At 41.0% G+C, this 14,792-nt stretch overlaps 1 protein-coding gene across 5 annotated transcripts in view; it reads left to right on the top strand.

The window, feature by feature from the left end:
* The window catches only part of ME3 (malic enzyme 3), a 229,843-nt gene that overhangs the window by 107,985 nt on the left and 107,066 nt on the right, over positions 1–14,792 (top strand). Inside the window, exons 1-4 of one of the 5 annotated variants that reach the window (XM_037523107.1) lie at positions 3,020–3,057; positions 4,381–4,453; positions 5,311–5,357; positions 5,907–6,056. In XM_037523107.1, the coding sequence (XP_037379004.1) occupies positions 5,920–6,056 (137 nt within the window). In that variant the 5' untranslated portion in view covers positions 3,020–3,057; positions 4,381–4,453; positions 5,311–5,357; positions 5,907–5,919. Of the gene's footprint in view, positions 1–2,923; positions 3,058–3,271; positions 3,433–4,380; positions 4,454–5,310; positions 5,358–5,906; positions 6,057–14,792 lie in introns of those variants that run through there. The other 4 variants (XM_054699587.1, XM_037523109.1, XM_054699588.1 and 1 more) reach the window with 4 other exon arrangements.

The following is a 14,792-nucleotide window of genomic DNA, read 5'->3' as shown; positions in this document are numbered from 1 at the left end:
TCTCTAGTGCCGATAAGCTTTGCCCTTGGAATGTGTGCAGGGCTAAGCTCACAGGTAGAGTTTACTTGCTGGGCCGGAGATGTTCATTTAGGGAAGATGATAATAGGTAAACTCAGCAGTGAGTTATAATAGATTAACACTGTTTCAGTAGAGGCAGTGACCAATGGAAACAGTCCCTGGCCTTTAGCTCTAAAACAGGGTCTTGAGGCCAAATTTTTGCCAGATATTGATCCATTAGTTATTAGTTGTTGCACCTTAGGGAGGTCCAAAGGATCCCTGGGAAAAGCTGTAGCAGGTTAGTAGGTGCATTTGGCTAGAGTGAATGATCTGTAACAGTTGAGGCATTTCAGAGGAACAATAAATGCTATGTGGTATTTATGTGTCTTGGTTGAATACCACAAAGATCTGAGTACTATAAATGCATTTTCTCTTTCTTGTGATTTTCTTAATAACATTTCCCTTTTCTAGCTTATTTTATTATTAGACTACAGTATGTAACATATATACTGTACAAAGCATGTATTAATCAATTGTTATCAGTAAACTTTTTGGTCAAAAGCAGGCTATTAGTAGTAAAGTTTTATGTAAATTTTGAAGTTATACACAGATGTTTGATGGGTGGGGAAGAGGGAGGGCATCCCTAGCTCTTAAGTTATTCAGGGTTTAACTGTATAACTAAGAGTGTCAGCCATGTTTAAAATTCACTTGTCCTATTTTGAGAGCTTTGTTAAAAATAGGAAGTATGGGGCCTCCCCAGTGGCGCAGCGGTTGAGCGCTGGGCTGTGAAGCTGCCCGCAGCCTCTGCAGCGCCAGTTCGATCCCCAGGCTGCCAGGGAGAAACCCACATAGAGCAGCAGACCTCTCCTGCCATGCCCGCTGCTCACCTCAGCAGTGTGCTTCGTCAGTCTGCCTGTTCTGCTCTCCTCTCTGGCTCTGGTGAATTCTCTCACCCTCCCGCACTTCTGACTGTACCCAGTGCTTGTATAAATAAATAAATCTTAAAAAAAAAAATAGAAAGTATGATCCATAACTCTATTTACCCAGATCACAGAAAAGGTAATTTCTCAATGAGAAATAAATGAATAACAAGCTCACTGTCAATTCCTCTATGTTATGCAAATCCTACCAATTTTTTGTAGAGAAATATAAGTTCTAATACATTTCCCCTACACTGTAGTAAAGCATCTTGGAGAAGATGATAGAACTAAAGTGCTTGTATTTTTGTTTTGTGGACTTGTAAATCTGAAGTTGCTTTAACATTAACTTCAAGATTAAAGGAAGCATCTAGAAATATTTTTTAAATCCCCAAAATTATCAGTTGCTAAACAGTCATACTTTTTCCTCAAATACAAAAGAAGTGGGTGGCAGTCAGCCAAGGGAAACTCTTAACTTGGTGGAAAAAAATGGGCTGTTATTAAATAGGATAACACAAGTAAACGCTGAGGCCTCCCTTGGATCCTTGGGGCCACAGAGAAATGGTCACAGTCTTCTCCAAGCCTGTGAGCAGTTGCCAGACTACAGATGTTTGGTGAAGGTGCCCAGGCTCCAGAGTGAGCCTTTGCAGGAAACGGGGACCTCGGTGTCTCCCTGTGCTGGCAGAGCTGGTGTCCAGCACAGAGTGTTTATGAGCTGGTGACTATTGACCTTGATGAAAAAAAGAGTTTGGAATCATTATGTGTGGAGAGTATTTTGAGAAGTATCTGTGAATCATCCTTTCAAATAGTTACATAGCTGTCTTTCATACAGTTCCAGCAGCTTTGTTCCAGTGAAACAAAAACAGAGGACTTCTATAAACATTTTATCAAAGACAGTGTACAAATGGAAGTAGCACATGAAAAAAATATTCAGCATAATTAGGGAAATGGTGCCTCCCTGGTGGCACAGCGGGTTGAGTGCAACACTGTGGGGCTGTCTGCAGACTCTGCAGTGCAGGTTAGATTCCCGGCCGGCCAGGGGGATACCCACATGGTGCGGCAGACCTCTCCCATCTTGCCTGCTGCTCCCCTCAGCAGTGTATTTTGTCAGTCTGCCTGTTCTTCTCCCCACTCTGTCTCTGGTGAATCCTCTCACCCTCCTGTACCTCTGGCCTGTACCCCAGTTCTTACATAAAAATAAATCTTTAAAAAAAGTAATTAGGGAAATGCAAACAAAACCATGAGATCCCACTTCACATGCACTAGGATGGTGGTAATGAAAAACAACAGCAGTAAATAACTCATGTTGTTGAGGATATGGAGAAACTGAAACCCTGCTGTATCATGGGTAGGAATAGGACATGTTGCAGCCTCTATGGAAAACAGTTTAGAATTTTCAAAAAAAAAGTAACTTCACAGTGAGGAAACCTGACAGGCACGACTTGAGCCAGGTGATCAAGGGTGATATAAAAGGTGATAAATCATGTTGGTAGCTTGTACCTTGACGTAATGCAGTGAAAATGGTTCTTCACCTGCGATCTTCCTTCTACAAACCCGTAACCTCAGGTTAGTTAGAGAGAAAGTAAGGAAATTGTAATAAACCTTGAACTTTACTTAATAGTGATTTGTCATTATTGGTTCATTAATGCTAAAGATTGTGCATGATGTCATTAATTAATAAAGGGAAAACTGGAAGAGTGGATATATGGGAATTCTTTCCACTGTCTTCTCGAGTTCTCTGTAAATCTAAAAGTGTTCTAAAAACATATATTAAAAAAAAAGCTGTAGACATTTCCCCACTTTTCCAGGAGAATGCTGAAGTTCAGAAGAGTCAATGTATAACCAGCCTCAGATTGTCTGGCTGCTTAACTGGTAGATGAGGGATTTGAGTCCAGGACCCTTTCTGTTGAATCACAGTAACTTCTGCCTGTCTGTGGATAGAATTTCTTCTGTTCCTTGGGCTCCTGCCTAACATTTATGTGTGTCTATTTCTTTCTTATACTTCCCAGGGCATGGCCTTTACACTTGAAGAAAGACTACAGCTTGGAATCCATGGCCTAATCCCCCCCTGCTTCCTAAGCCAGGATGTCCAGGTCCTCCGCATCATGAGATATTATGAGCAGCAGAAGAGCGACCTGGACAAGTCAGTACCTCAAGTCATCTCTCTCCTCCCTGGTCCTGGGCTGAGCTCTCTGTCTTCTGTGGTGTTCCACAGAGGGCTTTCTCGATATTTCTGGCTAGAAAAGGCTAAGAACTCCAAGAGATCCCAATCTCAGTCTTGCCCTCCCAAAAGATATGGAAGGACAGCACTTATTATGATGGATGTGTGCATTATGATGGATGTGCCCTGGAAAACTGGGAAAAGAAACTGAATTCCAAATTCTAGCCAATGGCATTTGGGAGGGCCCCAGGGAAGTGGTGGAGTCACAAGAAGCTCTGATAATGCTTCAGCAGACAGTAGCAGGGTACTCGGAAGGCATTTCACTCAGGGAAGAGGTGCGCAAAGAGGCAGGGACAGGTATGACAAGGAAGGGGTACATGGCCCTGGCGCCTGAAACAAGGGGAACGGGGGAAGGAACAGAGAAACGGACAGGTCCATTTTAGGGCCTGAAGGACAAATGGACCTTGGGTCACATATGTCGGAAGTTTATGGGGAGCAATTAGTAACCCTGTCTTTTCTCTGGGTTCTTGGGAATAGAGACATGAAGAGCCAAATTGCGGGGGTTGGGGGGTCTTCCCAAGTTTAGCTTCATCGATTTCACTAAAGAAGACAATGACCTCCCCAGCAATTTGGCCATGAATTGGCTCAGCCAGTATTTGAACACAGGGGTAGCTGACTTCAGAGTCTGTACTGAAACAGCCTCTCTGCAATGCCACAGATAAGAGGCATCAGAGCTTCGTGGCAGCAGTGCAGATGCTAATAATACTAGACTGATTCAAATCCTCATTCTAACCCTGAAGAGCAAAAATTATTCCACCTCTCAGAACCAGTCCCCTTCTGTATAATAAGTATATATAGATTGATGGTACCTAACTCTTAGGGTTATGGCAAAGATCAAATGCATTAGTATTTGTGACATGCATAGAACAGTGGCTGTTGTGCAGTGGGCACTCTTTAAGACATTATTAAATAAATATGCTGCCTGGCTATGGCCTCCAGCAGAAATGTAAGAAGATAAGCGTTCCTCCTACATCTCTATAGAGCTGATTGGCCAAGACTTTGGGTCTTGAGAGTGTGGCTGTCCCCATACGGGTAGCCTTCAGTGGCATGACAAGTTCATCCTGCACCCATCTTCCTATGCCCCCCCATACCATCTGTTACTAGGAAGCAGTGGATAAGCAAGTCTTTGCCAAATCCCCAACCCCTACTCCAGAAGCACTAAACTCTGAATATTATCTACATTAACTTCAAAGCCATATTGCAGTCCAGATTAAATATTCTTTCTCTTTTGTTTCTCCCACTCAGATGGGGTCTAATGGGATAGAGCAACCTGAAAAGCAAACAGAAAGTGCACAGTGAACCTACCTAACAATGTGAGGTATACCTTAACGCTAAACAATCTGAACCTCCTCTCTTTTGTTACATTGACAAAGAATTAAAGTCCAAAGTAAAATCCACTTTCCTAAAGATATTAAATTCTAAAAATGAAAGTCCCAAATCCTCCCCTCCTCTCACTTACCTGGATGCAGAAACATGTCAGACTCCAGTTCTAGAGGGTTTTTCTCTGGACGGACTCTCGCCTCTGAGCCACTCATTTTCAGTGTCCCTAGTTCATCAAGTGTTTGGGGAAATACCAAGGAGTCTCCCAGCTTCTTTTGGGAAAAGGCTGGTAAATATTTAACTGGTTCTCCAGGCAGGAAATGGGGGTGGGGAGAGCTGACTTATAGTATTTGATACATTCCATGTTATAAACACTCCCACTATAGCTGTCGATTTTGCCAACCTGACATTACAGAACGCAGGACTGGGAAGAGATGTATACAAATGACTGGTTGGTATGGGGACCTTTACACGGGTAATGGCTGGAGATCATGGCTATTCTTAGCCTAAAGCCTCCCTTCCTGAGAGCCCTTCTAAAACAATGTTTAGTTCTGGGCCAGTGACATTGATGGGGAAGAAGCAGAGAGCGCCCTAAAAGGTCACAGACTTACTCAAAGTCACACAACTGGTAAACAGCAGAGCTAGGTTCAAACCCAGGACACTACCAGCAGACATGGGACAGTTCTCCCACGAGAGCACCTGCCTCACTCCACGGCATGCCTGGGCCTTGGGGCTTGCATACTCCCCTTCCCTCCAACTGTGGAGAGGAAAGTTATGTATGATACCATTTGTCATTTGCACCTCATTGTGAATTGCCCCCAGGTTTCCTTCCTCAGTGTTTTTTTGCCTTTTTAGGAGTGTGAATGAAAGGCCCTTTCCTGGCTTAATGATTTCAGGATTAGGTAAGAGGGAACAGGCCTCCTGAGATTGCTTGAAATTCAAGGACTTGTGAACTCTGCATATGACAGGAACTGGTCTGGGTGGTAGGAAAGGCCAGTTCTTGCATCACTGCTGTGCCCAGTGGAGCCCTACTGCATCCCAGAATGCTGTTGTCATTCATTAATGCTCACGTAATAACCCCATAACTAACTATATTTCACCATTTTGAGAGCAGATTTGAGTCAGATAGTTTAGGTTCAGATCTCTATGAGTTATTTCACTTCTCTATGCCATCACCTCCTGTCTCTCAAAGCACACATCACAGTACCTAAACCAGTCACTGGGGGTGTTAGATGAGGTCACGTTAAATATTTAAAACAGTGCCTACACCATGTATTATAATAACAGGCACCATAAGGCAGGCAATAGATTACCATTCTCTACGATTCATGAGACCATGCTTAGGAGAGGTGGGTGACTTTGGACATTTCACTCTAAGTAGCTGAGTGTGGGCTCCCAAGGGCCTTGCGGCTGACACGTGCCATCAACTAGGTTCTTGTCTCCCTTTCAAGGTACATCATTCTCATGACCCTCCAAGACCGAAACGAGAAGCTCTTCTACCGAGTGCTGACGTCAGACGTGGAGAAATTCATGCCCATCGTGTACACGCCCACCGTGGGGCTGGCCTGTCAGCACTATGGCCTGACCTTCCGCAGGCCCCGGTGAGCTGTCCAGAGGAGGGGGCTCGGGGCGGGGCTGCCTCAGAGAGGGCAACCAGTTTTTTCCACTGGCCTGGCTATTTCCTCTCTGGAGGCCAGCTCCTGGTGAGATACTTGATTTTAAGCACTTGCTCAGAAAATGACCCAATGAACAAATGAACTAGCACCAGTAAGACAATAATGGAGCTTCTCTGCCTCCAAATAAAAAAGGCCCAAATGTTGTTTGGATTTGGCCTGAGAGGTATTCTGGATTGCTTTTCTCTCATCTACCTCTTACTCCCCTGAACCCCAGCTTCCCTGGTCATCTTCAATGTTGCACCAGCTCTCCTGCCAATTCAGGCGAATAAATAATGGAGTGTTAGATACCAAAGACTGAATTCTTTTGCTGAGTCAAAGAATCAGTTTTCCTTCCTTTGGGCTTGATTCAGAGTCCACTTAAAATGTCATTTAGGCAAAAATTTGGCACTATATTTTCTTTCAAAGCCAAAGAATTTCACAATAGTTCTTTTAAAAGAGATCACTTGGTTTTTACATCATGCATTCAGAACATCTATTTTTTTTAAAGATTTATTTATTTATGCATACAAGAGCTGGGGTACAAGGCCAGAGGTGTGGGTTTGGGGGGGTGAGAGGATTCACCAGAGACAGAATGGGGAACAGAACAGGCAGACCGACTGAATTACACTGCTGAGGGGAGCAGCGGGTGAGTCAGGAGAGGTCTGCTCACCATATGGGTTGCTCCCTGGCAGGCCGGGGATTGAACTCATGCTGCAGAGGCTGTGGACAGCTTCATAGGTTGCGTTTAACCCCTTGTGACACCATGTAGGCCCCTAGAATGTCTATTTTTTTAAAAGAAAAAAATGGAAATATTTTCAGAAATTCTTCAGTGCAAGGTACCTATTAATTAGCAACACAGTTCTAGTGCCCTAATAATCAGCTGCTTAAGTTCGTTATATGTAATGAAATAGAACCCTTACTCTGCATTAGAATATGTCAAAATATAAGGCACTGTGCACAGATGTGTAATTTACATTTATGTGGAATTTATGTATCTGTATTAATTATTATGTACTATAATGAGGAACATGTAATCATGGATCTAGAACATCTTTTGTTAATTTGGTTAATTTTGTTCATTCCAACCCTGAAGCCCGAATTTGAGCATTGCAAGACAATCACAGCAAGTCCTGACACTGGGCACCCTACCTGCTGGTCTCCCTGTCGCCCTTGGCGGAGGGCAGCATGTCAAACATGGTCTTGATAGGGTGGCCCGGATGTTGAAGTGTTATCACTCACAACACACTTGTGTAATCCTTGGGGGATGAAAACAGTGGGAAGGGGTGTTTCCCTCTGTAACAGTTCTGCTCCTCAATCTGCCACTTTCAACAGGAAAGAAGCTCCTGTCTCTTATTCTCATTCCGGAAACCCAATACCGGCAAAAATACTGGGAGATGACAGTACATTTCTGAAGGATGCAGGACTCTATTTACCACCTAGTTCCTACTCCGAAATGACCCTTCCAGGTTATCCTCCCTGCATGGAGCCAGACAGCTTCTGTCATTTCCTTACTTTGATGCCACTAGGACCTTATAAGACCAAAAAACAAGCCCAACATGTTGACAAAGCAAAGCCCGTCACAGGCGTGACTCAGAGTCCCAGGTTCTAGCTGCGCTGATCTATTCCCTACACCCAAGTCCTCCCCTGGGATGCTGCTCCCAAGGCCTTTGTACATGTGCTCCCCTCTGCTTTGAGTGCAAAATTCGCCCTTTTTCCTTTTCCTGCCATCAAAACTTAGGTTCTCCTTCAAGACCCAACCCAAGAATCAACTTCTCTGTGGGCTGTCTCTGTGCCCCCAGCTGAACAACCTGAGCACTCCCTTCTCAGCCTCCTCACAGTCCATCACACATATATCTCTTCCATAGTGTTATTTTATGCTTTATGCATTTAATTATTTGTGCATCCATCTCCCCTAGAACGTAAGTTTCTTGAAGAGGCAAGAAACCAGGCAGGACGGACGAAAGCCACATATTCTTTGCCAGTTCCTGGCGTTAACTGACGCTCAGGTGGGAAAGCAGCCTTAGTTGCAGACTGGGGAGCCCGGGGCCATGGCCAGCAGTGATGGCTTTGGGTAGATTTTTTTAATGAAACTAACACTGCTTACATTATTGTTGGTGTTTTGGAAGTGTAGGACCCAGCCCCCTTAGTGTACCTGCTACCAAATAACCCATAGCCCTGCCCCAAAGTCCACTGTGCTTCCTACCCTCTTTGTTCTTGGAGTTCCCGAACTCCCTCCCCACTCTCCATGCTCAGTCCCATAGTCGCCTTTCAAGGGTTATTTTTAAGTTTGGCTGTATACGGCCCTTAGCTTGGTTTCTCTAGATCCCACAAATTAGTGGCACCATCCAGTGTTTGTCTTTCTCCTTCTGACTGACTCACTCAGCATTATCCCTTCTGTGCTGCTGCCATTGTAGGAGGCTCCATTTTCTCCACATCCTCACCAACACTTTTTGTTTCTGGTCCTTACAATATAGGTCATTCTCACAAGTGTGAGGTGGTGTCTCCTTATGGCCTTGATTTGCATTTCACTGATAATAAGAGAGAATCATTTTTCCATGTGCCTGTTTGCCATTGTATGTGTTCTTCAGAGAAGTGCCTATTTACCTTTTCTGACTTTTTGTTTGGGATATTTCCTTCTTTGTGCTGAGCCGCGTGAGTCCTGGTAGATCTTCAATATCAGTCCCATTGTCAGATGTGTGGTGCATAGTATTTTTTCCCATTCAGTAGGGCGTATGTTCACTTTAGTTACAGTTTCTCTTACTGTGCAGAAACTTTTCTGTTTAATATATTAAGTTCTCTTTTGTTGTCCTTGATGAATCCCTAAAGACATCACTAAAGCTTGTGTCATGAAGTGTTTTGCCTGTATTTTCTTTGATGTATTTTATGTTTCAGGTGTTCCATCCAAGTCTTTTATCTTTTTTGATTTTTGTTTATGGTATGAGATAAAGATATACTTTCCATTTTTTGCATGTCGCCATCCAGTTCTCCCAACACCATTTATTGAAGAGCCTTTCCTTATTCCAGTGTATGTTCTTGGCCCCTTTTTCATTGATTAACTGTCCATATAGGTGTGGGTTTGTTTCTGGGTTCTTTGTGTATCTGTTTTTGTTCCAGCAGCATGCTATTTCAATTATTATGGCTTTATGGAATAGTTTGAAGTCTGGAAGTGTGGTTCCTCCATAATTTTTCTTTTTTGATCAGGATTGCCTTAGCTATTTGGGTATTTTTATGATTCCATATGAATTTTGGTAGTATTTACTCAAGTTCTTTGAAGAATGATGGTATTGGTATTTTTATTTGGATTGCACTGAATCTGTATATTGCTTTGGGCAGGATGGGCATTTTGACAGGTGGATTTTCTCCATCCATGAGCAGGAAATATTTTTCCATTTCTTTGTGTCTTCTATTTCTTTTCACAACATCTTATAGTTAGCTTTGTATAGATCTTTTATCTCCTTTGTTAGGTTTATCCTAGATGTTTAATTTTTGATATGATTGTAAATGGGGTCACTTTCTTAATTTCTTCCTCTTCTAGTTCATTGTTTGTATATAGAAAGGCAGCTAATTTTTGTGTCTTGATATTATACCCTTCCACTTGGATAACCTGATTCTTTTGATTTATTTTTCTGGGTGGTCTTGACGGTTTTCTATGTATACTATCATGTCATCTACAAATAATGAGTTTTACTTCTTTCCCAATTTGGATTCGTTTTATATTCTTCATTTGTCTAACTACTCTAGCCAAGACATTCAATGATAAGTTGAATAGTAGTGGTGAGAGTGGACATCCTTGTCTTAGTGGAAAAGCTTTCAGTTTTTCATCATTGAGAATGTTGTTAGATATGGTTTTGTTGTTTATGGCTTTTACTATGTTAAGGTATGTCCCATTTATTCCCAGATTTTTTAGTGTTTCATCATAAATGTTGAATCTTATGAAATACTTTCTTGTCATCCTTTGTGTTTTTATCCTTCCTTTATTTGATGTGGTGAATAACATTGATTTATTTTCAGATATTGAACCACCCTGTGTCTGTGGCATGAATCCTACTTGATCATGGTGCATGATCATTTTAATACATTTTGGATTTGTTTTGCTAACTTTTTTTTTGAGGATTTTGCATCTGTATTCAGTAGATTGCTCTGTAGTTTTCTTTTTTGTGTTTTTGTTTGGTCTTAATATTAGAGTTGGACTCAAAAATCCAATTTGAAGGCATTCCTTCTTTTTTAACATTTTGGAATAGTTTAATAAGGATAGGTTCCTTGAAAATTTGGTAGATCTCATTTGTGAAGCCATCTGGCTCGGACTTTTATTTTTTGAGAGAGTTTTAATTCATGTTTCAACTTTCTTGCTTATGTTTGGTTTGTTCAGGATCTCTGTTTCTTCCCTATTCAGTCTTGGATGATTCTATAATTATAAGGATTCGTACACCTCTTCTTGGTTATTGAATTTGTGAGCATATAAATATTCATAGTAGTCTCTTACTAACCTCTGAATTTCTGCAGTGTCTATTGTAATTTCTCCTGTTTTTGCTTTATATCCTATTTTTTTGATACTACCTCTCCCTTATTTTCTTAGTGAGCCTTGCTAGGGGTTTGTGTGTTTTATTTTTTCAAAGAACCAGCTTTTGGGTTTTTTTATCTTTTGCTTTTTTATTTCTATTTCATTTATTTCTGCTTTCTCTGTTTCATTTATTTCTGCTTTAATTTTTATTATATCTGTTCATCTATTAACTTTTGGATGTTTGTTCTTCTTTTTCTAGGTCCTCCTCAATGTGAGAGCAAGGTTTACTTATTTGAGCTCTTTTTTGTTTCTTGATGTAGGCCCATTTACTATTTACTTCCCTGTTAGTACTCTTTTGATGTTTCCCATAAATTCTGAAAGGCTATGTCTTTATTAACATTTGTCTTGAGGTATTTTTTTTTACTTATTTTTTATTTCCTTATTAACCCAGTAATCTTTCAGTAGTGTGTTATTCAGTCTCCATCTATTAAAGGATTTTCCTGCTTTATTTTTGTATGTAATTTCTAGCTTGATACCTTTATGGGTATGATCAGTCTTTGTGAACGTGTTGATGTTTGTTTTGTGATCCAAATTGTGGTCTATTCTGGAGAATGTCACATGTGCAATTGAGAAAAATTTGTAGTCTGCTTTTGGAGGCGGGTGTGGCCCTGTAAATGTCTATTGGTCCATGGAGTCTAATTCTTTGTTTAAGGCTATTATATAACCCTGTTTATTTTCTCTCTAGCTGATATGTGCATTGGTGAAAGTGGGGTGTTGAAGTTCCCTCATAAACATGTTTTCTTTTTCCAATATGTGTTTGCAGAGTTAATAGTAGTTGCCTAATGAATTTTGTGTATACTCTTTCATTTGATGACTATGCACTGATTAGTACACAATCTGTTCCCTTAATCATTATATAATCCCCGGCCCTGTTTCTTATTACTTTTTATAACTAGAATTCTACTAGTTACAGTCTTTGTCTGATATGAGTATGTTATCCATGTCTTCCTTTGGGTACCAATTTTCTGGTAGGATTGTTTCCCAGCTTTTTACTTTGAGCATATATTTATCTTTGGAGTTTATGTGTGTCTCCTGGAGAGAGTAAAAGATTGAACTCTGTTTCCTAATCCAAATATATACTCTGTGTCTTTTAATTGGTGAGTTCAATTCATTTACTTTTAGAGCAATAATTGATACATGAAAGTTTATTTTTTTTTAAAGATTTATTTATTTATTTATACAAGCACTGGGTATAATCAGAAGCACAGGAGGGTGAGAGGATTCACCAGAGCCAGAGCGGGGAACAGAACAGGCAGACGGATGAAGTACACTGCTGAGGGGAGCAGCGGGCCACAGGAGAGGTCTTCACACTATGTGGGACCCTCGCCCAGCAGCCAGGGATCAAATCGGCACTGCAGAGGCTGCGGGCAGCTTCACAGCCCAGCGCTCAACCGCTGTGCCATGGGGAGGCCCAATACTTGAAAGTGTATTACTGCCATTTTGTCCTTAATTTTTATGTTTGAATCTTCTTCCTTTTTCAGTTCTTTGTGTATGTTCCTCTTTTCAGTTTAGATGTGAGAGCTCCTTTAATATTTCTTGGAGGAGGGTTCTAGTGTTTCAAACTCTTTCTATTTCTCTTTGACTGAGACAGCCTCATATCTGAATAAGAGACTTGCAGGATATTCTTGGTTGGCAGTTTTTATCTTTAAGTATTTGGATTCTATCATTCCATTCACTCCTTGCCCGTAGTGTTTCTTCAGAAAAGTCTGATGTTAGCCTGATCAGGGTAATTTTATAGCTAATCTGCTTCTCCCCGCTTGCCATTATCTATATTTTTTTGTCTTGAACTCTTGAAAGTTTCAGTACTGTATATCTTGGTGTAGATCTCAGTTTATTCAGATAATCTGGTGTTCTGTTAGCTTTCTGGATTTGTACATTTACTCCCTTCTGTAGGTTCCAGAAGTTTTCCTCCATTATTTCTTTAAATATGTTGTCTGTTCCTTTTCTCTCCCTTCCCTTCTGGTAGTATTATTCTTATGGTACTTCTCTCATGGAGTCAGATAATTTTCATAGTGTTTCTTCATTTTTTAACTTACTTTCCCTTTCTTTTTCTACCCAGATTCTTTGTATTTGTATCTTCAAATAAACTGATTTGTTCTTCCATTTAATATATTCTATTCCCATAACTTTTTTCTGAATTTTTTCATCTCTAGTTCTCTTTTCATATCCAGAATCTCCATTGTTTTCTTATTTAGAGCCTCAAATTCTATCCTATTTTGGTTGATTGTAGTTCTATGGAGATTCATATGTTTTTCTGAGTTTTCTCAATGTTCTTCCATTTTGAATTTCTCTATTATGACCATTTTAAGCTCTATATCTGATAGGAGGAATATCTCTTTCATGTGTTTGAAGTTAAGTTCTGCAGATTTTTCCTCTGTGTTGTACTGTTACCCTGAATGACTCACGTGGCCTTTGCTGGGGCATTCCAGAAGTCATTGTTCCCTGAATGGTTCTTTTAGCCCTTAAGTCATGGCTCACAGCCACCACTGACTTGAATCTCAGATCTTATGGAAATATGAGGCTCTGCTCCCACCTCCTGCTCCCAAGTTGTATGGCGCCTCCTCCACACCCTCTATGGACTAGATTATAGATTCAGTTATTGGTTCTGGATAACCTCGTATCAGAATCATGACCCTGCATACACAACAGAAGGTTTAATATGCCTCCTAAGACCACTTCAGATTCCAAGGAGCAAGCCAAGACTGAATTTTAGTCAAAGAACGTCTATGGAGCAAATACTAAGTGTTGAGCATGTGGGACTCTATGAAGTTATTCCCAAAGTACAAAATATGGTCTTGACATCAAGTAAAGCACCAGCAAGTGTGCAGCCACACAATAACAATGAAAGTTACATATAAGTTAAATGGAAATAGGAGATTTAATTAGGATAAGAAATTACATAAGTACTAGGGTAAGGACAGTTCATTTTTCTTGAGGGCAGCAGGAATGCTTCCCAGAATAAATGACACTTGAGGTAGTCTTGAAGGTTGAATGGGAATTCTGTAGTAGAGAAGAAAGGAATGGCCATTCCAGGGAAGGGCTTGATTTTTATAGGCTTTATAGTCATCCAGGTGGTCAGTTCACTTTGGTATCTCTCCATTTGCTGTATCTGGTGAGGAGCACAAAGGGAGGGAAGGTAGGCCTTTATATCCATTGACTTACAATATCCTGTACGATTAGTTTGGTAACAGTATCTATAGTCACACAGATGAGGAAACTGAGGTGGCCAGAGGAAATCAACTTGCCCAAACCAGAATTGGTAAAGTCAGAGTTCTGACTATAGGAATGAGGGGCAGTTACATCAAAAAGGTATTTAAAAGTATGGAAAATTAAATAACTTTATTTCAATATTTCCATATTGAGAGGAGAGCAGCATCATAGCTTGTCCTGGGTTGGGCTATCCCAGAACTTGTGCAGACAAATTGCATTCCAACTGCACATGCAGTCTCTCAGCCTTCTCCCTCCAGGAAATTTTGAGATAATAATTAGTCAAGATCTAACAATTTTTGTCTAGTATGGCACCTCATGGTCAGGGTGACGGACCAAAGTGTTTGGACTGGGTTCAGCAGTTGATGATTTAATTCACCTGTTCAAACAGGACTTGAGGCAACTCATTGTACCAGCTCACATTTCTTTTACTAGACTGTCTGAGTGGGGTCCATGTGGGTGGAAACAGGGCCTTGCTGATGTCTTGAGTGCAGATATCCAGGTCAGCCCTGGTGAGTATTTCAGAAGTTGTGCATAGGATAGAAATAGTTGTGTGAGTCTTAGCAGGGAACCCACAGTTAGTGTGGAACCAGGAGAAAAGCTTACTCAAAACGAATGCTTGCAAAAGACTAGGTAATATACTAAAATACTTACATTTATTTTCTCATTTAATTACCATAATCCTCCTAAGAGACATGTACTATTATCCTATTTGTAGATAGAAAAACTGAGCCATACATAGAGGAATAATTTGCCCAAACCAACAAAGCAGGACTCAAACCTATTCAGTCTGAATCAGAGTGTGAACAGGTAATGACTGCCCTACACTGCCCATCATGTGGTTTGGGACAGTGCACATTTGGTGGGCATTTTGGAGGCAGGCTGCCCTTGCAGTTCCCGGAATGTTTGATTGC

The sequence above is a fragment of the Talpa occidentalis genome, unplaced genomic scaffold (assembly GCF_014898055.3).
Source record: "Talpa occidentalis isolate TD23 unplaced genomic scaffold, MPIMG_talOcc4v2.1 talOcc4.3, whole genome shotgun sequence".
In the NCBI taxonomy this organism is placed as follows: Eukaryota; Metazoa; Chordata; class Mammalia; order Eulipotyphla; family Talpidae; genus Talpa; species Talpa occidentalis.
This window is presented reverse-complemented; position numbering and strand designations above follow the sequence as displayed.